The following is a 24,591-nucleotide window of genomic DNA, read 5'->3' on the forward strand; positions in this document are numbered from 1 at the left end:
ATTTGTCACGTATAAAATTCTCTGCATTGACAACTATATTCTTTTTAATTCATATAAAGTATTCTTAAAATAGAATTCAATAGAAGAAGATTGCTTTCATCAACAACCCAAAAATATACAAATAAATGAAAATCAACGTTCGTTAAATTTTTCTACTGTTCCAGATTTATCCTTGAATTTTAATATCTAATTCAAAGATATGTCTGTCAACACTACACTATCAATTAATTTCATAGTATTACTATAATACTGGCTATAAGTGCAAACTTTTTTTATTGGATACTGCTCAATTAATTTTGAGAATACTTTTGCATGCGACATTTTCATTATTTTGCGATTTTTAAATTAAGATAAGATCGAGATTCTATCCATTTTTTGACGAGTATTTTTGTATCAATTATTCTAAGTATAACATCGTTAACATAACTATGCTTATCCAAAATATATTTTTCAAGCTATCTAATTTCATATAAAGGACAAAGAAATTTATAGCTTATGTACTTCACAGTAAGATTGTGTACATACATGCGTAAAGATGCAGATGTTTAACAATAGATACTAATATTTATATTTATGAAACTAATAAACATAAAATACAAAACTATCAATAATTAATTAATGCTTATTTTTTCAAACTTTGAAAATGAGAAAAGAACCTTCAGTAGTTCAACCGTTAACTTGAATGACCATTAAAATAAAACTATTAATAAATGATTTATGCGTATTTTTTGAAACTTTAAAAATGAAAAGAAAACTACTATTAGCTCAACTATTAAAATACACTGAATTGAAAAAAAATAGACGTGTTTATTTATAAACTTCATTACTAAAAAACTAATTGTATACCTTATCCTTGCAACTGAGGGTCCAATTTCACGTTCTATTCAAAAATTTAAGTTCAATGAACGCTCGGTAGTGGCGCTGCGTGTACTTTTTCTATACTTTCAGCTTTCATCACCCTCCATTTCATAGTGGCTGGCGGCTATGGTAGTGATGGTCGGTGGCGTCTTCTCTGTTTTTTTTACAAGATTTTACTATTGGAAACATTTTAGTAAACAAAGTAACTGAATATACCAACTATACTTTTAAACAAATCACAAGATACTGTCCTATGGATATATCAAAAAACGAAGAACCATTGTTGGCATTTATAAGATATAATGAATATAAGAGAATTCATGGAACATCCACGTAAGTTGTTGACTCTATTGTACTATCTTGAGTTTTTATTTGGAAATTCTGATGCATTTGATCTCGTACACATTGACATAAATTTTTAAAACCCGTTGCAATCGTTGAGTACCGCATTTGATAGTTATGCTTGCATAAAATGTGTGCTACTATTAACGAATTAGTTTGTTCTTCAGATCGGCTTTGCTATAGCCTTCATCAAAATTTTTAAAAGTTGCCGTTGCTACGCATGCGTCTAGCACCGGTTGTTTGAGAATCTGACATGAATTCAAATATTCATTACCTTTTAAACATTTCAATTCTGTATTTTTTAACGTTTTAAATTTTGATATTGCCTTTTAGTATAGTTTGTTTTTTATTGTAGGTGACTAGAAATCTTACAATTGAATTATTGATGGTGTAATCAATAGTTCTGAAAGTATCTTGCAATAAAAATGCACTAATAACACAGCTTTCAATTGTCAACAACTTTGAAAATTTACATAAACATGGAATCCTGGGACAATTTAATTTTACAATGGATAAATTGCTTACTTATCGGTACAGGAGATTGTGTTCAATCTATAGAAGAATTGCAAGATGGAAAAAAATATTTAAAATTAATTAATAAAGTGAAAAGTTTTAAACAGAAAATTGATAATGATGAAGTTAGTGAAAAAGAAATTGTAATTCAGTTTTTAGAGGATGAATATCCAAATTTTGTGCTTGGAACAAAAACTAAAACAGTAGAAAGATTATGTATTGCTCTACTCATTTTGTCAAGATTATCATTAGAACCTGTATTTCATAAGTCGTTGTGTACAAATCTGAACCTAGATATTCAAATTATGATTAAATCAATCTTAGAATCTGTATATCCTCTAGGAAAAAAGGTGACTATAGAAGATCTGTATCAAACATTTTCACTTTTAGATAAATCTTCAACAGAATCTTTTTCTACAAAACCTAAATATTTACTGGAAAATTTCTTGAATTCCCCAGTTACAAGATCAGTGCACAGTGACAGTAAAATACATGAGCAGACAAAACAAATACGTCACCTTCAAGCAGATCTTGAAACAGTACGCTATGAAAAGTGTGAGCTTATAGAAGATATTAAAATTCAAAAAAAACAAATTGATGATTTACATAAAAAGTTGCAAGAGACATTATTAGAATTGAAAAATTTGCGTCAAGATAGTTTAAAGAGTAACGATTTCAATGGTTCCTATGAACCTACAACTCCGAAATCCTTAGAATTATCATATGAAAAAGAACTGCAAAGCTTAGAGAATTATGTTGCAGAATTACAAAGTGATAATTTCAAATTACAAGATGAGAAAACTAACTTGTTAGATGAATTGAAGATCTGTCGAAACAAATACAATTCAATAGAGGAAAAAAGTTCAAAACACGAGGAAATGATTGAGTCATTATTATTTCAGATTGAAGGGAAAGATAATGAATTAGCTGAATTAAAAGCTAAGTATGAAGAATTATGTCTCTATTTAAAAGAAAAATCAAAACCTCTATTCATAAATCAAAGTTTTGATGTAGATGACAAAGTAGTTCTAGAAAATTCTATGAATAACAGTGAAACTTTAAGTTCTGTTATTGATATTCAATTGCAAGATGCCAAAAGGGAAATAATTGAAGCACAAAATAAGTACAAAAGAATAAATTCTTTGCTGACAATAATCATAGAAGAATATATCAAATTAAAAAAAACTGTTCAAATGTTATTCAATGATAATGCTAAAATTAAAGCTGCAAATGAGGAAAAGTATACAATTATTAATGAACAGCTGCAACATATTTTAAATAAAAAGAAGCTAGAAAAAGAATCTCAATTACAAACTTATAATGAATTAGATTTGAGTGAAATCAAGCAGAATATCACTCAAATACTACAAGGAGACTCAGAAAAAATGAAGTCACTGCTATTAAATTTTTTAAATCAATTTAATAAGAGCAAAGGAGTTAAGAAATTGAATAATTACATTAATTTTGCAAAAGGTGATCAGAACAATTCCATTATGTACTCTGAATATTCAAATACTGTGAAAAGCTTGGAAAAATATCAAGGAGATAAAAGTATTAACATTATTGATAAAAATAGGATTGTTTTCAAATTCTATGATATTCTTTGGCAAGAAACTTGGCGCAAAAATTTAGTAATATTTTTTAAGACTTTACTTGAAAATAATATTACCTCTGGGAATATTACAAATAATACAACAGATCATGAAAAAGTTATGGTAAAATATCATATGATAGATACAATGCTAGAAAAAAATTTGATTAAGTGCTTGCAAGATTTATACAATAAAAATGAAGCTAATAAAGCATCACTGATTACTAAAGAAGATTTGGAAACAATCCGATTAGATTGGATTTTATTGTACAATAATATAAAAGATACTTTGAAAATATATAAAGTCATACTTCTCTTGGAAAAGAAATGGAATATTGTATCAAAATCGCTTGGAAATTATGAAAACTATATAAGTGATGATGTAAGAGAACTTTTGGGAAAGAAGGATGAAATTGACAATGAGTTTAATAAGATTTTTGTTATGAATTCTAAAATCTTATTTTTTGGTTTCATTACTGCTACACAGCTAACAACCAAAATAAATAAAAGTAAGAATGAAGAAATAACTCTAGAGAATATAAACTATTCCATGTTAGAAAGAAAGAATTCAGAAGACATACTGACCCATTCTAAATGTATTGAAAAAATTGTCAATATCAAGAAAAGTATAAATGATTTTGAAAATATGATAAAGTCGATTCATGCAAAGCTTGCAATAAAAATTGAATGGGCTGATGTTTCAGTGCAAACGGAATGGATAGAAACTCAACCTACTGTTGAGACTGAATATGCTGATATTTGTATACAAACAGAAAACCCGGAAGAATTGCTAGAAATAGAACCTATAGTAAAAAATGACTACATAAATGTTTCTTTGCAAACAAATAGCTACACAAATCCACTTGAAACAGATATTGAAATCAGAACTGAATATGTAAATGTCTCTTTACAAACTGAAGATCTAAGAGAATCTATGAATGTTTCTTTACAAACTGAAGAACCAACAGAATTTTTAGAGTTAGTGCCTATAAAAGCTATTAAATATGCAAATGTTTCTTTACAAACAGATAATATTATTGATGAACCCAAACCTACTATAAAATCGAAATGTGCTGATATTTCTATGCAAACCGAAGATATGTTAGGCTTTATTAAATCTGAGCCAGTAGAAAAAATCGAATGCATAGATGTATCCCTACAAACAGAAACTATAATAAAGGCTGAAATACACCCTGCAGTAAAGACTGAGTACACTAATACTTCTTTGCAAACGGATAATTTAACTGAGTTTACAAATGTTTCTCTTCAAACTAGTATTTTAGAACCAATCGAAATACAAATTCCTGTTACATGCACAAATATTTCTATGCAAACTTATAATTCAGTAGAATATCCAGAAACAAAGTCTATCATCAAGACTGAATCTATAAATGTCTCAGTGCAAACGGAGAATATGCAAATCACTGAAGATGCTGATATAAAAGACAAAATAAGTAGAGAAAAAGAAATTTTACGACATCAAACTGAAGAGAGTAGAGAAAGTATCCTCAATAAAACTGCTAAAAACAGTAGAAGCATATTAGAATCGGAAGAAGTTCAGAACTACGTGAAGGAATTACATGAAAAATATGAGATAAAGCTTGAAAAAATGAAAGAGAAAATGAAATCAGTTTTCAATAATCAAGTAATTGCCTTGAAAAAAGAACAAGAGTCCGGATTTACGATGAAAAAATTAAAAGCTTTAGAAGAACAATTGGAGCAACAATGTCACAATCATTCAGAAGAGTTGAAAAAGTACAAGAAACACGTTAGTGAATTATCGACTCAATTATGGGAAGTAGGCGACAAGCTGTTAATCGAGAAACAGAGAAAGGAAGAAATCATTCAAAAATACAAAGACCTGAAAACAAAGCTAGATATAATGGAAGCTCACAACTCTAAAATTTCGAAACACGAACCGAAGATTCACGATCATAAAGTCTTGAAAGCTGAAGTAGAACGTCAACCTCTGCAGCAGCTCGAAATATCATCAGTAAGTAAGATGCAAAATGTTCGAAATTTCCAAGTAATGGGCAACGCCTTTAGAACAGAGGATGAGGAGGGAGAGCTTTTCGATACGACGTACAATCTCTCGGAACTGCAACGCTCACAAAACATTCCACCACCTAACGATTTGGACAGATTGTCTATACTGCAATCAAGAAATGCCAAGTGCAAGCCGCATTTGAAGTCGTCGTATGCCGCAGAGATGCAGTCCTATCCGTTGCCTGTGACAGAAGATGAGATAAAGACGGGGCCTCCAGAGGGATCTGCCTCGGAAGAGGTATTCAATGACAGTCTGAGCCAGAGTTTACTTACTGGCAAGAAGGTCAAACGGCGAGATCGCACCCGCAATGGCTCTGAAACTTCGCGACGAAGCACTCGTAGATTTAGCAATATTTTTCGCAAGCCACGTTTGTCATTAGATCATAAGTAATTAATTATGACATAATTCTTGCAATATTGGATGAAGATTTTCTTTTAATTGTCACGATGACGACGTATCTTTTTGTAATTATTCAAAGGGGTTTTTGAATTTGACTAAAAGGATGTATATATATATACTTTTTTAATAAACCATCAGATGCTTATCAATAACGCTGGCGTTAAAATTTAGTGACAATAGATTTTAAGCGTATATAAACTTGTAATAATGAGACTAATTTTGTGCCTTAAAAAACGCATTAATTCTAAATAAAACACCAAAAAATAAAAATGTTGACAAATGTCGAAGTTATAATATGCATCCATTTACGATTTATGGTTGTAATTTTTTCTTATTATCGTTTGGTATCATTCATTTTTATAACGTAATTTCACATACGTAATTTTCAGAACCACTAGAATATCAATCATCGACATACAGCTGAAACTTTGTTGGAAGCTTACAAATAAGTCTAATTTTTTTTAGAAATAGATGCTTGTATATATGTACATATCTTTTAACAAATTTTATGAAGAATTTTATAAGAATTTTAATGAAAACTTTTAATATCCAGTTACATAGTTGAAATTTTAGTTTAACTAGTCATGAAAATTGTGTAATTTTCTATTTTTACGTTATCATATTACAAATTGCATAATTTTTCGACATTATAATTACATATTTGTAAATAGCTAAACTTCTTTCATTTGTACGGTTGTATATTTTGCAGGCGTATTTTACATTTTTAAGTTCAGGATACTATCAATTTTTAAGTAAATATTTTTATAGTGTATGTAGGTACATTTAGAGAAGTGGAAAGATAAATAAACACAAAAAATTTACATTTATTTTATTTATTTCAAACCTTTCATTTTGTGATCACGTATAAATAATAAATGTATTTTTTGATAGTAAATATTTTGATTTTATTTGAAAAAGCTTAGTGTGAGAGAGCGATGCAAGAAATACGAATACAAATGTTTTGTTAGTAAAAACATGTATCAAGAGCAATTATAAAGTTAGAAAAACCGAGGTAAGTTTATATAAGGTATGTATCATAAAATGTCTTATTCACAGCCTTCCCACATAGTATCCCGAATCACTTTTTTCCCCCACTTTCATCGTGCACGCGCGATAGGTCCAAATTACAATACACACGGCAGCAGCACGTACAATTTCACATAGATTTACGAATAGCAGTGGCCTTGATTTTGCAAGCACCATTCGGGCTCAAGACTGTCGGCGAGGATACCGCGTTGAACAAGTCGCTCGCGATGTCTCAACATCCGGTGTTCGGCGTGAATCCATGTCGAGGACGGGTCAGACCAGAGACGTTCGGCCATAGCTGCTGAACGTGGCCAGAGACGCGAGTCTACCGACGTACTATCTACTTGTTCAGACCACAAAGCTGCTTCAGCGCCTATCGATGACATTTGTTGCGTTAAAGACGCTTTTATGAAAGAAAAACAAAGTATAAGTGATGCGAATCGATGAATAGATTAGCTTACCGAGTACTAGGTGTTTAATTTCATTAGTAAAGCCCTGGTTTTTCAGAATCTGCATCGGAGAATTGTCATAAATTTTTTGCCATCCTTTGTATGGAGTACACCAGTTGTTGCCTTCGCCTACCCATGCACCGAAACTAAAGAAAAGAAAGCATCGTTATTCATTGGCACGGAATATTCATGGTTATTATTAGCGTAAACAAAATGTAATAGTCACCCGCAATCCAAATACAAAGCATCGTAATTCGAGAAAATAACTCTAAAGTTATTCCTAATCAATCGCGAAATAGTAGCATCGAACTTGGTGGTCCAAATCTGAATAATGTATTTCTTGGGATCAATGTGCTTAATATTCTCCTCATTCGTCAAACCACTAGTCCACAGAACGGCATCGAGTTCAACGCCGTTGTTCGCTTTGGTGAGCTTGTCGTAAGCTTTGGTCTGAAAGTAGTCCCAGAGCTTGTAGAAGCTCGCCTCGGAGAGATCCCATCCTCTCTTGAGCATCCAGTCGGTTATGATGCCGGATGAGTTCCAGCAGTTTATGTTCACCTCGTCACCTCCCATGTGGAAAAAGTCGGGTTTGAAGTCGCGGAGCATGTCAGTGAAAATTGCTGCCATGATCTCGTAGACTTTTTCGCTGGTCGGGTTCAACTGACCGCACGGCGGCTCGACGCAGAACTTCTGCCAGGGCTCTGACTTGAAGCATACCGTCGCGTTGTGACCGACCTGCAAAAATCCATAATTGTTGGTCGTATTTATTTGCAAGGAGGACAAAAATTCGAGTTGTAACGTACCCACTGCCATCCTTCGCCGACGTGAGCAGGGGCATCAAACTCCGGCAAAACACGGACACCTCTAACGAGTCCGAACCTCACGATTTCCTTGATATCCGCTTCGGTGTAAATCTTGTCAGGAGTGTAAGCACCGTAGAGGGACATTTTTGGCAAGGTACGGCTGACGTAAGGGAAGCTGTGGGAGTCGGTGATGTGCCAGTGGAAAGTATTCAACTTGGACATGGCCATAGCCTCGATGGTTCGCAGTATAGAAGCTTTGTCCATGAAATTGCGAGACGAGTCGAGGAGAATTCCACGGTAAGGGAAGGTTGGTCCATCGCTGATGTAGACGTCGCGCGCAATTTTCAATTCTCGGTACAGGTCGTCGAAGACAATGAGCTGCGAAAGGGTCTCCAAAGCGTGGCGTACTCCGAAATAGCTTTCACTCGTTATGTCTGCGAGAAGCTGAAAGATAATCGACAGTACGGCAATGGAGCAATGGACAAGCTAGACCGATTGATAAGAAAAGGAATGTTCGTCGTAGTACCTGTCCGCTTGACTGCTGCGTAATCTTCAGCGTGTAATTCTCGGCGGTTTTCAGTGTGAGCTTGGGAGGAGGTTGATCGCCGAGTGGACCGGCAACGTTGATGGTCAGCCCGTAGCCACCGGCGGCGAGTCTGGCTCCGCCCAATGCTTTCGCGTTGTTTTTCAGCCTCTCGACGTTCTCGTTCACGAGAGATCCAGCGTCGCCGAGGGCATCGACACCACTTAGGACGATACGATCGGGATCGAGCTTCGCCGCGAAATTGCCTACCGACACGTGGCCCGTGGGCTTGGGCCATATACCACCGGCCTCGCCGCAGAATATCTGGCAGACGCTCAATGCCAGAGGAGCCGTTACGTTGGCCGTTATCTCGGCTTTTTTGCACAAACCCCTCTCGCAGTAATAGTGCCACGGCGAGCTGACGAGATAAGGCATTTTATTTAGCAGGGGCTCACTCGGATCTTTCAGCTCGCGTCGCGATTGCCGATTGGCCGCACTTTCTTTCGTCTTGTTCTTAACTTTACATTTGCAAATAGCAGAAGCAAACCAAGCGCATAACTTTCAAATAAACTCTCTTTTAGCAAAGCACTCCTCGTTACGGTCAAGTAAATCTAGTGAGATACATTATTTAATAAAGTATTTAAAGAATACACGAATCACCAAATGCTTTTCTGAAAATAAAGACTTCCAAATTCTATATTTATGATTATCTGCATATTTAATCGAGTGAGCGATTCGAAAATGCAACGGATAGAACATTGTTTTGAATAAAACACGTTGTAAAAACTTTTGATCCTTTAAAATTTAATGTGACAGCTACTGTTAATAAGAAATGATAACTAAAGGAGGCAAGATATAGAAAGTATTAAAAGATGAAAGCATCGTAAACCTGTTCAGTTTTTTTCAGAAACATAATGGCTTTATGAATATCAGAGGACGAGTCGTCAGGCAGATCGTAAAATCCAAATCTGGTTTTTTATTGGAAAGAAAGTGAGATTGTTTGTTTGCAAATTTCCAATATGCTGATAATCATACATTATTAATTATCCATAGTGATAAACATCCAATCATTAACAATTACAACGTTGCGGGAATCACTCCTGATTTATCTTTAATTTTCATACAATCTTATTTTACTAATATGACTTTTAAAATGTTTCATTTCGTGTTAACGTTTGCTTCGACTTACAAATAAACAAATTAAAATACGAGTCCCCAACACTCTTAAGAATGACAAAATATTTTTGGTAAAACAAACAATGTTTAGTAGCACGATTATGGAAAAAAAAAATAAAAAGCGGACAATGTAAAAAAAAATATCATTTGATGGTGCTGATATGAATGAATGTTAATCTCAATGAAATCCTCAAATATAATATTGTTTTCGAATCATCGAATTATTTATCGGCAACGATAAAATGTCAATTTGTAAAATTAAATAACAAACTGTTTTACGCGTCATAAAGATTTTCATTTGTTTAATTTGTAGTAACGAAAGAATGTCAATAAAGAACAGATATAAAAGCAAGAATATATCGCATAGAAAACAAACTTGGTAAAAAAAACACTATATCGAGAAAAGGTTTTTTATTTGAAAAAATAGATAACTTAATAATATTACATGTAACATCTGCAAAAGAAAATTAATTTTGAACGGTTAGCGAGGCAAAAGCTTTAATTTTCGAAGATTACGCATTTTATGTTGTACTTTCACTAGCAGAGTATTGCTTTTTCTAATGTAAGCGAGTGAGTAAATAAAAAAATCGATCTATGAAAAAGTTGTAAAAATGTACAAGTGAGTCGAGCATTGAATTATTCGCTATGCAGTTTTGCTGCACAGGAACGTGAAAATAAGTGGAAAAACTATGCAATACTCACGAGAGCGTATCTTGCGTCGACACCTGAGCAAATAGCCGTAGCAGGAGACTACCAAGGAGCAGTGCGATCATCGTGACGATGACGAAGGTGAATGCGAGCGTGAGCCTGCGAGAATAGCATCTGTGAAGGCGCCGTCCGAGGAACGATTTTATCGTGCGCGCCTTCATCGAGGAGGGGCAGCGACGAGCGGGGAAAACGGGTCCCCTTGGCTCACTGGTGGTGGGGCCTCATTAACATCGGAATCCCGAAATCTTCTCCTTTCTCACTCTCCCTCTCTCTCTCTTTCTTTGTATCGTGCCCACACCGTTATTATTATTATCGCTGCAAAAACGCGCGAGTTCAAAGCCCTTCGTACCTTCTCCCACAGACGTCAGGCACTTGGCGATCGGCTTGGCTCTCATCTGCAAACTATTGGATTTAAAAACTGCAGCATTCCATTCAAAATTAATGTTACAATTGGACAATTATATTTTCATTGCAGTCATTTACGACCTCAACTTTGTGGTACATTATTCTGCGATCCATCGATCGCAATATTTGCTTATTGAGCGTAAACATTTTCGTGATTTATCAAAAATGAGAAATCGTTGCAACAAAACTTATTAGAAAACGTCAGGCAAGAACAAAACGATAATTTTTTTTTTTTTGAATCTTCAGCAAAAAAATTTTTTATTGATACTCAGACTAAAGTTAAAAAGCTAATAAACTAATAATAAAAAGATTAATAAAGAGAAAAGCGTTATTTGATTTCAGAATCCAGTTTGGTAGTATAGGCCATAATCCGATAAGTACGTGAAGCTTGTATCTTGAATTTTTAAGATTAATCAGGAAAGTTAAAGCAACTGATTCAGAATTATATTATATATATTTGAGTCAAGATTAAAATGTCATTGTAAAGATAAAATCAGGAAGAATATTGATCATTAGATTTTAATCTTCTCATTCTCAAAATAGTTATAATTTGTACTTATATTCTGCAGTTGACTGACTCAAACCCTAAAATGACTCTACAGATATAATTTGGATGTTAAGTAGTTTTATTTATTTATCTGGAAAGTATTTGATCATAAGAGATCAAAATAACACATTACTCTGTACTCAATTACTAAATAAAATTTATAAAATAAACTGTATCAAAACAAAGTGCTGCATGTTACAAAGTAGCAGTCGCAATCAATTAATGTGAACAAGCTATTGTAAAGATTGATAAATATTAACGATGTTACTAAACAACGTGATTTGTTAATCCCATCATTTAAAAAATAATGTCACCAAATTTGATATTCAAAATAAGGATATAACTGTGCAATTCAAAAATAATAAATCATTTTAAAATGTTAATTAATTTGCAAGACTATGTGTGCTGCAGCTGTTACTAGTAAGCCATAAATTTGAGAATAAACAATCAAGCAAACTATAGCCGTGCATAAGTTTTTCAAGTAACATTTTTTCAAGTAAAAACTAGAACTTATAGACTAATCTTATTACAGAATACGATTCAAGCAATAAGCTCTAAAACCTTTATTTAATTGAAAATATGAATATCTCAATGCAGACACAAATTAAACAGGATATGAAGATAAAAAAGAAAAGTGAATAACCTAAGTTTTTAATAAAAATTATTTAAAATAATTATATTAATTTGTAAATATTAAATACAAAGATAAAATAAATATTAGTTTTCAATGAATTAGAAAAAATTTTTTTGCATGATAAGAAAAACAAATAATTTAAATAAAAAAATGTTTGTAATGTATGAAATATTGAAGAATTATTTATTCTTATATCAACCAAATTACAGTTTTTTCAAATTCAATTTTAAAAATTCAAGTATTTACAAAAGAATTTTAGCATTTCAAAATATTGTATGAATCACCTGAGTCACAAACATTGACTTATTACATTATCAGACTTGAACTGTTTTTAAATTTTCTATGATAAATTATAATAAAAAAGTGTATAATGAATCAACTAATCATAAAAAGAAATGTTTACAATATGCAATTAAAATAAAAACCAATACAATTACTAATGCTCCAAGGATGTGGCGATTTATACACAGCTTACAAGATGTGTAAATGTTTTCAAGAATATATCTGGATGGTATAAATAAACTAAAGTAAAGCTGCACATTACATTATTCATCGCCTCGAATCGCTCTGTACTTGGTTAATTCATTAGGAAATACTCTGTTCAGTTCCACAAGCATGTTAGCCTTGAATTTTTTGTATGCATCAATCTTGCCTTTGACCTGCTCATTTTTCGTTAGAGCTTTGTCAATGCAATCTTTCGTGTACAGCTGTGGGTTTCTACCTTGATCGATGTAACTGAAACAAAATAATCTATTATTTTATATTCTATGTCTACTTGGTCAACAACGTCAGGCAACCTCGTAATCATTCAATTTCAATGTTTACAGAATCACTTTTCTAATTATTTAAAAATTGGAAATGAAGTAACAAAACCTAACCTTACCAATATTCACTGTAAGCTGCCGTAATCAAGGTTGTAACATTAGTAATTTAATTTAATTTTAAAACGATTCTTTTAAAAGCACATTGAAATATTTAATCTAAATGAATTAGACTTTATATTATTTTTTACAACTTGATTTCAATGTACAATGGAAAAGATATCATAAGTGATTGACAAACTAACAGGTTAAAAATGAAGTTTTTAAAATAAATTTATTAAGTAGCACTTACTCAAAAACTTCTAACGGCACATGAACATCTTGTATTTGTGTTTTCAGTTTGTCTATTTCTTGTAAACCAGACACCAGTCCTTGTCTGCAAAAATAGGAAAAGTAAGCTATCTACTTAAAAAACAGTAAGCTTATCAGCTTTACAGATGACAATATAGTAACACAGATAAAATTAAAAATCAATGGTGAAATAAAATTTACATTTTCTGGTTCAAAACATTTTGTCCCTGAGGCTGGAAATCACTAACAATTATACGTATTTGTCGAACATTCTCAATAAACATTTCAAGCTGCGATTCAAGACTCTCTAGTGGAGAAGACATTTTGTATATTTGTACAAACTAAAACGTGTGATATCGTACGTCGTGTCATGTAAAACTATTCTATTTCGAAGACGCACTCAAACATATCACGGTGCTAAGAGCGCTACTGTCAACTGTCTACTTTAGTGTACTGGCTGTGATGAAGCCACGAAAGGATTTTCGCACGAGGGCGGGTATCAGTAATGCTTCGCTGTTCAAGGCCCTATTGGCGATGCGCCATGCTTGATGCCATTAGCGGATCAGCTTGTCAGCCATGCCCATTCCCCTTATATATTGGTAGTATTGGCCATAGAGAGCGTCCGCTATATCCAACGATTTACGTTTGTTTACGATACCGATGCGCCGTCCTAGTGGTCAAGAAAGAAAGCTGAGCAGCACCTCACGGCGTAAAAAGTAGCTTGGAATACGGTACGGAACAAGACATAAATTAATTAAACGAAAAAGTTTGCTAAGTTTTGAAAGCACAAAAACGGTCTGAAATTGAAAGAAACATATATTTGGAATTTTTCAGAATCGAAAAGTTGTTGAAAAGTTGTTCAACTTTTTATATTTTCAATTTATATATCTTACGAGTAATGTATGTAGATGTCAGGTCTAACAAGAAAGATTTCGAAAAACTCCAAATTTGGCAATTTAATAAATTTTTAGATTTAAAAAAATCATAGTTTTCGTTATCAAATAAGAAACGTGAGGCTATTTTTAAAAAATTCTTCAGATTATAAATAAATTTTTTCATCGGACCGAATTCGAATCATCACGTAATTATCAGTCTCCTTCTCCAGTCACGCATGGTACATGTATATACGTGAATAATTATTATTTTTGAAATATGAAATCGGAATTATTGCCGAAATTGAAAAGAAAATACGCCTTATCTTTAAACGGTACGCTTTATGCTATTAAAAAAGAAGATGATTTACATGAATTTAACAGAAATTAACAGTTTCGTAGTTGAGTCAATAGAGGACCAGTTGAGTACAGTTGAATTGTGGAATCAATCGTTTCTTTTTTCAAAACAATTTAATATCAGATTATTAAATAAACCGTCTCAACTTTTATACAATTAATTTACAGAAATGTATTTTCTATGAATAGAACTACCATTATTCGCTTCATATTTTATATACTTAAGCAACTTATAAATAGTCGAAAATTATAAAATTTAATGAGACCAATTTTGCTTCCATAAGAATTAGCATAAATTAATTAGCTTCGCTCTTATTGACTCTCGCGCAATGTCAGTTTCTTTTTCTAATTTATCCAAACATTTCCCACATTTATAATTTTACATAAAATTTAATAAGCAGAGATAAAAAATATTATCTAATGAGTTAAGCAGACGGTATAAGTTTGTTGTCATATGTGTATGTTTGAAAAATACAACGTTGAATAAAATCATATGCCTCCTCATTTAATGAGACGATATGGCATTAATTATCATAAACTGTATTTCTTTGCAAGTTAATAATAACATTTGATAAATTTTGATACAGTTCTTGTAAATTTATTGACAACTAACAAGGAAAATACCAGAGCTGCGGGTCGTTAAAATATTTACTTTAAAAATCTTTTCTATTTAACAGAATGTACTATTGGAATAAACTTTATCTGCCTATAAAAGTGACTGATACGACTCATTCCTTTTATCTGCTTAAGTAGTACATACATATATATCGCGACATTAGACTAGTGAATAGTTTATAATCATAAAGAGTTTATTGAAGATAGTTAACAAAATTTGCTTTATATGGACTATTTAAATTAAATTGTCCATAATTTCACTTAGACTATATGATTCTATTAAATAAGAAATTATATAGTAGTGAAAGAGTGTGGCAGTATATGTATAAGATATAATTTTGTCTGCAGTATTTTTAATTTAAATATGAGCTAAGGTAGATATTAAATGTATTAACTATTCGATGCTTAATTCTAACACATCGCAAGTGCAACTAAGCTTCTAATTGAGCTCAAACTTGAAGATACATCCTTATATACGTAATTATTTCATTAAAAAGTCTTAAAGTTAATTGATGCCTTTTTTGTTTGTTTTATATTATGCAAAAAATATAAAAATCAAAGGGATCTTACAAAAGATAATTCAATAAAAAGAGTACACTGTTGTTGACTGTTTGCCATTGAAAACGCTTATGAATGTACATTATTTTCACAGTTACGAATAATTTGATACCCATATATACTGTTGTACCAATTGCCTTTGACTTCACTATCACGTAACGCATTCGCTGAAAGTAAGAAGCATGATACGCATAATTTACCTATTTGCCCTGTGTGCAGTAACTTCTGGTAAGTAGCGAGTACTTTTTCACGAGAATAAAGGGAATCTTCGAAATGCGCGTACTACCTGGCTTACCTACAATTCGTGCGGTAAATTCATACGTGGTCGCAAGGACTCCTTTTACGTTCGTGGTGAAGTTATTTCAAAGAAAAAATAATATTCTTCGGAATAGTAAAATACCTAACCGTGCTGATATTTTGTATCGTTAGCTGACGTCACGTCGTTGAGAATCAAAGGCGGAAACACTGCTGCACCCGGTGAATTTCCATACCAGGTATCAGTGCAGATCAACGAGCAGCACGTGTGTGGAGGCGCTCTAGTTACGATGAGACACGTCGTCACATCTGGCAGCTGCTTGGTCAACATACTTAGGAACCCGCAACTCTTTAATCAACTGAAAGTTATCGTGGGCACAATGAATCTGCGAAAGGACGGTATGGTATGCGACGTTTCAAAGGTCACGCTACACCCTGAATATCAGTGGGATTGGCAATGGTCGTCATTCGAGAATGATATTGGAATGATCCACGTACGTAATGTACTTTGAAATTCCAGCGCCTACTTGCCCGACTCCGCAGACTTATAATCAATTGTGAATTTCCACATGTCAGCTCAGGCAGAATGTGCAGCCGTCTCGGTATGTACAGCAAGTCAATCTGCCGGCTATTACCGAGTTACCTCAAAATTCCGAGCTGTTGTTCACGGGCTGGGGAAGCGTGAACAATCCTAGCGGCCCATCCATCGAACTTTTACAAAAAGCTAAACTCCGTTCTATCAGCAAACAAGAATGTCAAAAGTACTTTCCAAATCTCAATGTGAAGCAATACCAAATTTGCACCTCGCCCAACAACTACCTTGCAACATGCACGGTAACTACTTTTTTTCGTTTTTCTACCCATTGAATTTCATTTGATTTAACAGAAACGATTGGAAGTGATACGTTGGATTATAAACCATGATGATATACCATCAACGCGCACATGCTCAGATATACACGATGTATATGTATGCGCTAATGTCAAGTCGATCCGTACTGCGCTATTATGAACTACAATATTTAAATAATTACAGACACTATTACGATCGGATGATTATAGTAAATTATTATTATAATTCCATGTTTATACTTGTAGACTGACCAAGGAGGTCCTCTCACATACGGAAATCAGTTGGTTGGTATCAGTACTGGAATTCATGGATGTGCTGGTGGAGTTCCTGATGTCTTCACCAAAGTTTCCTATTATTTGAAATTCATTGTCAATGATATTAACTCTAACTAATTTAATTTTTATTGTTATGAACTTCAAATTTTTAAATAAAAACCAAAAGATTTAAATATATGTATTTAATTAGACTATAATTAGAGAATTAAATAGAATAATTAAAAAGCAAGGACCGGTATACAACTTCTACGATGAATATCCAAACTCTGGCCGTTTCTGTTTTTTTATTATTTCTAGTTAACACTTTTATTATTTTATAATAAACTCTATATTTATAAATTTTGTATTTTATAATGTATTTATCTCTTTTAATTTTATTGTTCTCAATAAAAGCAATAATACTGCGCACTCAAAATTATCTCTCTCGCTCGGCATCGAATCGCAATGGAATCGTTATCGTAGATCATAGTTATAAATAAAATAATTTGAGTTCCTCGAAATTTTTTTAAAAGATATACGGGTAAAAAATATGCTGTGCTGTCAATGTTGATAATAAAAAATAACAAATTTTATATAAAACTTGTTTAATTTATGAACACCCATTAGAATATTGGCGCAGGTCTGGACTATTAAGTTACTTATAAATTTCTTAAAATTCCAATTTGTTATAATATTTTTTTATCCAATCTTATCTACATATAAATATGATTTACGTTGTTTTTATAGACAGCAATTGATGATCGTCCACGTATTTGTTTATTATAAACACTTTTTTTATTAAACATTACACTTAGAGCAAAATATGATTCGTATGATATATTTACCAGTCTTTGCTGCAGTTTAAAGAAGTTTAAACAATGTTAAAATAATTTTTTTACTTCATCATTTTGACACTTATGCTATCTGCCTACGAACGTCTTTGAAGCTTGCACGATAAATATAATTACCATTTCTTTCAATCGAAATCATTTTGCTTCATAATTAAAAATCGCATTAAACTGAACTGTAATAAAGTTATTGAACGTCCAATGCATATTTGAAATGCATATTTAAAATCATGTTAGTTCTATTAAAATAAAATATATTACTCCTCATCGATTTGAAATAGTTTATGATTGTTCTATTAATAACATTGACTTAATTGAATATCTTGTTACATAAAAAAATTTTATTTATCGATACAGCTGCAATTCTGAAATAGGCAGTCACATTATTTGAATACTAGTACATCACAATCGAATTTCTAGACTGATTTGAGTTGCCCTCTTGTATCTGAAGGTAAACCAGTTGGCATTCTAATTAATGTTCATAATTGCGCTGATGGCAAATCTAATATTTATGTAAGTGTTTTCTTCCATGTGCATTTTGTTATATTCTGAGATGCGAAGAAAATTAAAATGTAATCTTCTGTATTGAAATTTAATTTCCCAATAACATGCAATCTTTGACTAAAATGTACATGGAGTAAAATGTACATCATTATTTATTCCTTACATAAGAGGCATTAATGAATTGACTATTGACCATTTTCATAGTAGAAAATAATCGAGTTGTGATATCCTTCGTCGAAGTCGATAGCAGTCAATAAGCAAAGTGTTATCCTAATTCTACAGAACTGAAAATTTATTACTTCTCATCAGCTATGCAGCATTCTAATGTTGCATGGTTTTTATCTTTTATATAACATTGGTTATACAAAACTGCATGTATTATGAAAAGTGGCGCTATCACATATCTTTGTCATGATCGGTTAATTGTTATCAACTTTGATTTATTACTCTGTTTTGTAATAGAACGTTATTTTGATGAAGATTATCCGTACTGTTCGTGTTTATTATATTGATTGCCAATCTAATGTACAACTACGTAGACTGCTCAAGTTAAGTTTTGGAATATTTTACCTGTAATAAACTAGTTTTTGTTTTAATATATACTTGGCTAAAATGTAACAATATTTGCATTTATACATGAGAAGATAAAAAGATGAGAAACCCTTGTTATGAAGGAATTCGAGGATGGTAAAACAGTGAAAACTAAATAGTATTTTTACGACGCAATGCATATTTATTTCGCACGATAACTACCTAATCACATTTATTACACCACAATACACGACGTGACACTTAGGATAATAATTTAAAACGAGAGCTAGTCATAGTCGTATATCGATAATATGCGGTAGCGATCGATTAATTTGCTTTGATGATATTGTTTATAATGTATATGATTTATAATTCTATCGTTGCTAGCATAATAAAGTCCGGAAGTATAAATTTAGCACATTCATCGTGTGGTCGCTCGCGTATAAGATCAATCCAAGGATGCTCGGCAACTATTATTATTATTATTATTATTATTATTATTATTATTATTCTTATTATTATTATTATTATTATTATTATTCTTATTATTATTATTATTATTATTATTATTATTATTATTCTCTTTCGGAAAAATGAAATCACCTTGCATAGATTCAAATAGTTCTACCAGTCTGATTGCTGGACCAACATGTTATTCTTAGAAAAATAGTAAGAAAGAGTACTATGTGATTAAAAGAAGCATGCCAAATTTATAGCTTTTCAAGGAAAAGTTACGATATAGTCTAAACAATACTTATGGAAGGTTTAGATTGAGGCTGATCAAAGGGGAAATTGATAAATAAAATTGCTTTTGAAATGCATTCAACGCAACGATGATTGAAAATAAAGAAAAGCGAATTGGGAATCTACGGTGATTTTATTTTTCTAAAAACATCATACATTCTGTACATACATGAAACTTGAATATATTATCAATGTATTCAACATATTACTGAGCCTACGAAGTTACTTCATTTCCACCAGAATATATAACATTCAATTTTTAAGAGCTTTAATGAAGCATTCTATGATAATATAAAAAACCGGTTTATTATCATTACGTGAGATATTCAGAGTGTGTCGACAATGAGATTTCTAAAAATCTCAGTTCATTAGGGTTATCGATTGATTATATTAATTTATAAGTACGTGAACGATTATGGCCTTTAGTGGAAATTGGCACTTCGAGCCTCTTCGCTCTTGTCAACTATTCGTTTGCTTGGTTATTTTTTTTTTGTTTAGTTACTATCATCAAAAATGTATTATAGTATCGGAAAAAGGAAACGCGCATCACCTCCGTTCGAAAGAGTTCTCTCGTGTGAAATCATGTAACGAAAATCTTAGCATGCTGTTTACAATAGTATAGAAATTTTAACTCTTTATCGGCAATCAATTGTTCTTTTGTACATTACATGTTTAGTTTCGGTAGTTTCTTTGTGTTTCGAAAATCGATATGTGTTTTTTCACATTTCATACATAGGAGAACTCTTCACGGACGACTGATTGCTCTTAGTTTCCTTTATTAAATATTACTGATGATTAATTATGTACTTATATAAAAATGTACAAGAAAATCTACATTAACGGACGCATATAGTCGAATATCTTGTTTACATGTATAAAGTCATGCGCGCGATTGACGTTGTTGCGTCGTCGTATATTTCAATATTATTATCATTATAATAAATAAATATAGCCGTTGCGAGAAAGAAATTAGTCGGTTGGAAATTTATTCTTGGGGAGTACGGCATTGGGCTTTTGAATCTTCAACAAGAGGAAGAAAAACAGTTTAACTGTATATAGAATTTTTCGAAAAGCTCGTGTATATAAAAATCGTAGAAAAAGCATTTATAGTAACTCGAATACTCGCGACGGTGTGAATTGAAATACTACATACTTCCTCTTTAAATAAATTATACTTTAATGCGATATAATGATTAAAAATTAATAAATGAATACTCCGATAATATTCTTTCTCTTGATATACTTTTTCATATTACTTTGCGGTTAGATAAAAACAAGGACTTGTATTCGTGCATTGTGTTCGCGATTGTGTTCATTCCTTTTTTCAGAAATAAAGATCTTCTCTCTTTTTTACTTTTCATTTTGTTTTTTTGAAAAAAATATAGGAATCTTATGATAAACAAATGATTTAATGTTTTCTTTTTTTTGTATTTTCTCTCTTTTCGTGATTCGTATCCAAGTAATAAAGACGAGTAGTCCAAGCTAATACGAAGCGTTTGACTGGTATAAATGTTTTCAGTGGCAGGATCTCGCCCTTCTTTCGAAACGACGCATCCTGCGACTCCACTCGTTGCGCCACTCGATCACGATCGACCTTTCCGTGACCGTCAGACCGTCCTTTGCCACGCCGTCGCTTTCCATGCCGAGGATCAAGTAGGACCTGGAATTTCGGAAGTTCGAGTAATGTGACGGCGCCGTTACGATTGGCGCTGGAGATCGACGTGTACTCACTGGTTGGGCTTGATCTTGGGACACCTGCAGGCAAGATCGTTGGAGTGCACGTAGAGCAGACTGGTGCCCCGGGAGATTCTCGAGTCCCGGCTCCTCTTGTAAATCGTGTTGACGTTCACGGAGAACTTGACCCAGGAATTGGGATTGCTGCCTGCGGGCCCAGCCGGGACGTCGCCCGTCTTCTTGCGGCCCGTGACCGTAGCCAGCAGCGCTGCGTGCATACACACGTTCGCATTAGTCCCATTTCAGCATTCGTCGTTTCACTTGGTCGCGAGATCTTTTGAAAATAACTTTCGCCGGGAGGGAGCGGCTTTAAATAAACGCGTCGTTCCATCCGAGAAAACATTTACGTCCGCGTGCAATCGCCGCGCTAAACAGTGCCGCCAAAATAAACCGGCGAAGGTGCGCGAAAGGCCGATGATAAAAAAGCGCGAAGAGCCAAGAGAAGAGATTCGACGCCGAGGAAAAGCGAGAACAAGGAGAGACACGGGCACTTTGTGGATCTATTTAAAGTCGAGCGCCCGGAGATTTATAAGCGGTGAATGAAACGCGAGCGGACAGCCGTGCGTGGCGGCGACGCGAGAAAGACGTCATGAACTGGCTGCTCGGTGCGCTTTTGCCGGCTGCGGCTCTCTCACCTCAAAAGCATGCCTTTCTATTATTAAGGGGGCCCTAAACGCGCGCGTTCGTTTCTTCTTTTCTGCTCCTCGCGTAGCTTCCCCGTCCCTCTGTACACACACGCACACGCATATCTTTCACCGATCGCCGATACTTTCCCGTTCAATAGCCCATCGAACGATACCTTTTCAAACGATCAACGCGTCCGCGCGCGTCTATAATTTTCGATGGAGACTCTGTCGATGAGGTATTTTATGTGCACTCGGCTGTTCCTCGTGACGCTTTATTTCAGTTTATGACGATATATACTCGTAAAAGAGTCCGAATGAATAGCTTCGATCCTAGCCGTGTTATACTGTTGCGTTCGGTAAATTTTATTAATGTGTCAAAACTTGTGTTGGTCTCATAGCGCGTCATCGTCAGCCTTTCACAACGGATTCAATGACCAATAAAGTAGAAAATTGCAAAGTGAAAAAATAATTCGAACAAATTACAAGTGCTTTTTCATGCTTGTCGTTAGTCGCTAGATGGATAGACATTTAGTCTTTTCAAATACTTGAGCGCAATTTATAAAATTCTAAAGTGGACTATTTGTCAAGTTATACATACATCTTTGAATATTGAATTTTTAGTGGTTCTACATTGACGTTGTTTTGAATGTTTGAAAAATAGACGAGCAAATTTTTATGAAATTTCACCAATATAAGGAATGTATAAGTATGTATCAACTCATTAATGGCAATTCGTCTATTTGTTACGTTTTTATCATCTTTTCTGAAACTGGTTGCAAGTAAACATCAATATATCCCACACTAATGTAAACTTGGAAAGACTCACCGTAATCTCGCTTACAGTATTTGTTCAGGTTCAGTCGTCGAGTACTTGCCCGACACTTACGACATTGCTCTGTAACACACAAAGATACATAAGAATTCGTCTGGAACTCAATTCGCGTTTGTTCCGCGCTTATTTAATCAGTCAATATTCAGCCACAAAGTAATGCGATATATCTCGGATTTTCTTAGTCTGCGGCTGCTGCCAGTCCGAGCCAATTTTATTTGGTTGGCGAATGCTTTAATGCAAATTCTCTCGATCTTTGTCAATCTGTAGACAAGCAGTGGTGGTACTCGATCGAGTATTAATTTAATAAACCCCAGCAAGGTATTTGGCTTGATATTCATAATAAGAGAATGAATGATCGATAAAATCTCGCGCAGACAGCAACGTATCAAAGCTAGTCTCTCCACGTAGCACTCGAAAGTGCAAATCATCCCTTCGTGCGCTTCTTTCATTGTAGCTCTTCCGTATCACGGGACTCCCAATGTATCAAAAGCCCACTCGATCGGGTCGTTAGTACCGGGGAAATAGAGAGAAAATTCCAGCGCGCGAGCGAAGCTTTGTCGGCGCTAGCTCGCGAGTCTTTGAACGGAAATATCGGACAAACATCCGGGAAATATTCCGGCTTTTATTTTTCGTTTTATTCATCTTTTTTGCTCTCGCTTTTTTTTTTTTTTTTTTTCGGACCAAATTCGCTCGCTGAATATGCCAAATTGGCTTTGCACGAATGGATTTTCGCCCGGTAAAAAAAAAGAAAACAAATAAAAATATTTCTTCGATCAATGCTGTTTGCGTTAAAAAAAAGCATACGCACGCGAAGAGCGTGTGTGTGTGTTTCGGTTCGAAAAGAGCTTTAACTGCCGGAAAAGTGTATCCGTTGCTTTGAAATTCATGCATAGACGTGACAATCAACGCAGACGAGTAAACACTCGGCGCGGATATACGGGTTTCCATTTCGATTTTGAAATTTAATTCAGTAGCATAGCTCTCGAGGAGCGTTCGATCTTGCAACAACAAGACAATCGAATATTCCGAGCAAGCGTGTATTTCCATTATTTCCAATGTGCGCCGAAGCAGCGTCGGCAATAGGTTGCTCTCTGTCCTGGACGTATTGCATCTGCCAAGCGATACGCTCGGTTTGATCGCGGCGACGTGCATGCATATACTCGTGCGGTGTCGAGTGGCCAGTAACTGCAAGCGCCGCCAGAATTAATTGAGCGGCCCAGTACAGTCAGTCCTCGAGATAATGGACCGATCGACTACTGGCTGCGCGTCTACCAACCCGTTATAGTTTATCGCCGCTGCGAGAGGCGCCGCCGCTGCGCACCGACGCGCCCGTGCAGCTTTCTATTTTCGCCCTCCAACGGCTACTTTTTTTCCGCGCTCGATGTACACGTGTATATACATGTACACTGGACACGCGCACTCGCCGCTGCTATTGTGTTTCGCGAGGCTTGCATCGCGGACGGTCGTTGATGGCTGTTCGATCAAGCTATAGCGCTTGATTTTTTCTTCTTTCTTTAGCTTCAAGAACCCCGTTCGAGCTTCGTTTGTTACACTCGGTTGACGGAAAAGACTTCCCCACTGAAAAATATGCCTTCGACGTCGATGATAAGCGAGAAGCTACACCGCGTCGTTCAACGATTCTGTTAGTCAACAGCGAGAAAATCTGTCCGCGAAAGAGATTATTTGTTAGCTGACCACCGCTGAGAGAGACGATATATCGTCGTCGTCGTGCGCTAGATTGTAGCTGAGCTTGCGAGTCAGCAGGTATAATCCTAATTCGTAGGCGATATATAACCGGCGCGGATGATGGAGTGTAGCAGTCCATTGCGCGGCTGCTTCGTGCCAACTGTCCGCAGTGAGCGACGATAAATATCG

General features: G+C 34.2%; 5 protein-coding genes across 6 annotated transcripts in view; 2 read left to right on the plus strand and 3 right to left on the minus strand.

The window, feature by feature from the left end:
- The first annotated feature begins 988 nt into the window (after positions 1-988).
- On the plus strand, positions 989-6,540 carry LOC131666691 (uncharacterized). The gene is made up of 2 exons (XM_058939544.1): positions 989-1,191; positions 1,556-6,540. Exon 2 carries the CDS (start codon positions 1,680-1,682, stop codon positions 5,739-5,741), a length of 4,062 nt encoding a protein of 1,353 aa, XP_058795527.1. The 5' UTR covers positions 989-1,191; positions 1,556-1,679; the 3' UTR covers positions 5,742-6,540.
- A 51-nt stretch (positions 6,541-6,591) lies between these two features.
- Positions 6,592-10,942, minus strand: LOC131666759 (chitooligosaccharidolytic beta-N-acetylglucosaminidase). 2 transcript variants are annotated; one of them, XM_058939657.1, is made up of 7 exons: positions 10,785-10,848; positions 10,430-10,714; positions 8,555-8,969; positions 8,029-8,472; positions 7,452-7,960; positions 7,238-7,371; positions 6,592-7,149 (listed from the first exon to the last, which is right to left on the minus strand). In XM_058939657.1, exons 2-7 carry the CDS (start codon positions 10,594-10,596, stop codon positions 6,917-6,919), a joined length of 1,902 nt encoding a protein of 633 aa, XP_058795640.1. In that variant the 5' UTR covers positions 10,597-10,714; positions 10,785-10,848; the 3' UTR covers positions 6,592-6,916. The 2 variants fall into 2 exon arrangements, with proteins under 2 accessions (XP_058795640.1, XP_058795639.1); XM_058939656.1 differs by having other exon boundaries at positions 10,430-10,942.
- Positions 10,943-12,181: 1,239 nt separating this feature from the next.
- LOC131666760 (mediator of RNA polymerase II transcription subunit 10) lies at positions 12,182-13,721 on the minus strand. The gene is made up of 3 exons (XM_058939658.1): positions 13,335-13,721; positions 13,135-13,218; positions 12,182-12,756 (listed from the first exon to the last, which is right to left on the minus strand). Exons 1-3 carry the CDS (start codon positions 13,454-13,456, stop codon positions 12,567-12,569), a joined length of 396 nt encoding a protein of 131 aa, XP_058795641.1. The 5' UTR covers positions 13,457-13,721; the 3' UTR covers positions 12,182-12,566.
- Positions 13,722-15,701: 1,980 nt separating this feature from the next.
- LOC131666709 (chymotrypsin-1-like) lies at positions 15,702-17,035 on the plus strand. The gene is made up of 4 exons (XM_058939567.1): positions 15,702-15,763; positions 15,965-16,284; positions 16,367-16,624; positions 16,889-17,035. The coding sequence occupies exons 1-4, from the start codon at positions 15,718-15,720 to the stop codon at positions 17,033-17,035; spliced, it is 771 nt and encodes a 256-aa protein (XP_058795550.1). The 5' UTR covers positions 15,702-15,717.
- Positions 17,036-18,406: 1,371 nt separating this feature from the next.
- The window catches only part of LOC131666671 (netrin-1-like), a 116,780-nt gene continuing 110,595 nt past the window's right edge, over positions 18,407-24,591 (minus strand). Inside the window, exons 5-7 of the mRNA XM_058939504.1 lie at positions 22,711-22,779; positions 21,256-21,466; positions 18,407-21,184 (exon numbers count right to left, since the gene is read on the minus strand). Coding sequence (XP_058795487.1) covers positions 21,040-21,184; positions 21,256-21,466; positions 22,711-22,779 — 425 coding nt within the window. The 3' untranslated portion in view covers positions 18,407-21,039. The remainder of the gene's footprint in view (positions 21,185-21,255; positions 21,467-22,710; positions 22,780-24,591) is intronic.

This window comes from Phymastichus coffea, unplaced genomic scaffold (assembly GCF_024137745.1).
Source record: "Phymastichus coffea isolate CEN01 unplaced genomic scaffold, Cenicafe_Pcof_1.1 PCOF00060, whole genome shotgun sequence".
NCBI classification, from domain to species: Eukaryota; Metazoa; Arthropoda; class Insecta; order Hymenoptera; family Eulophidae; genus Phymastichus; species Phymastichus coffea.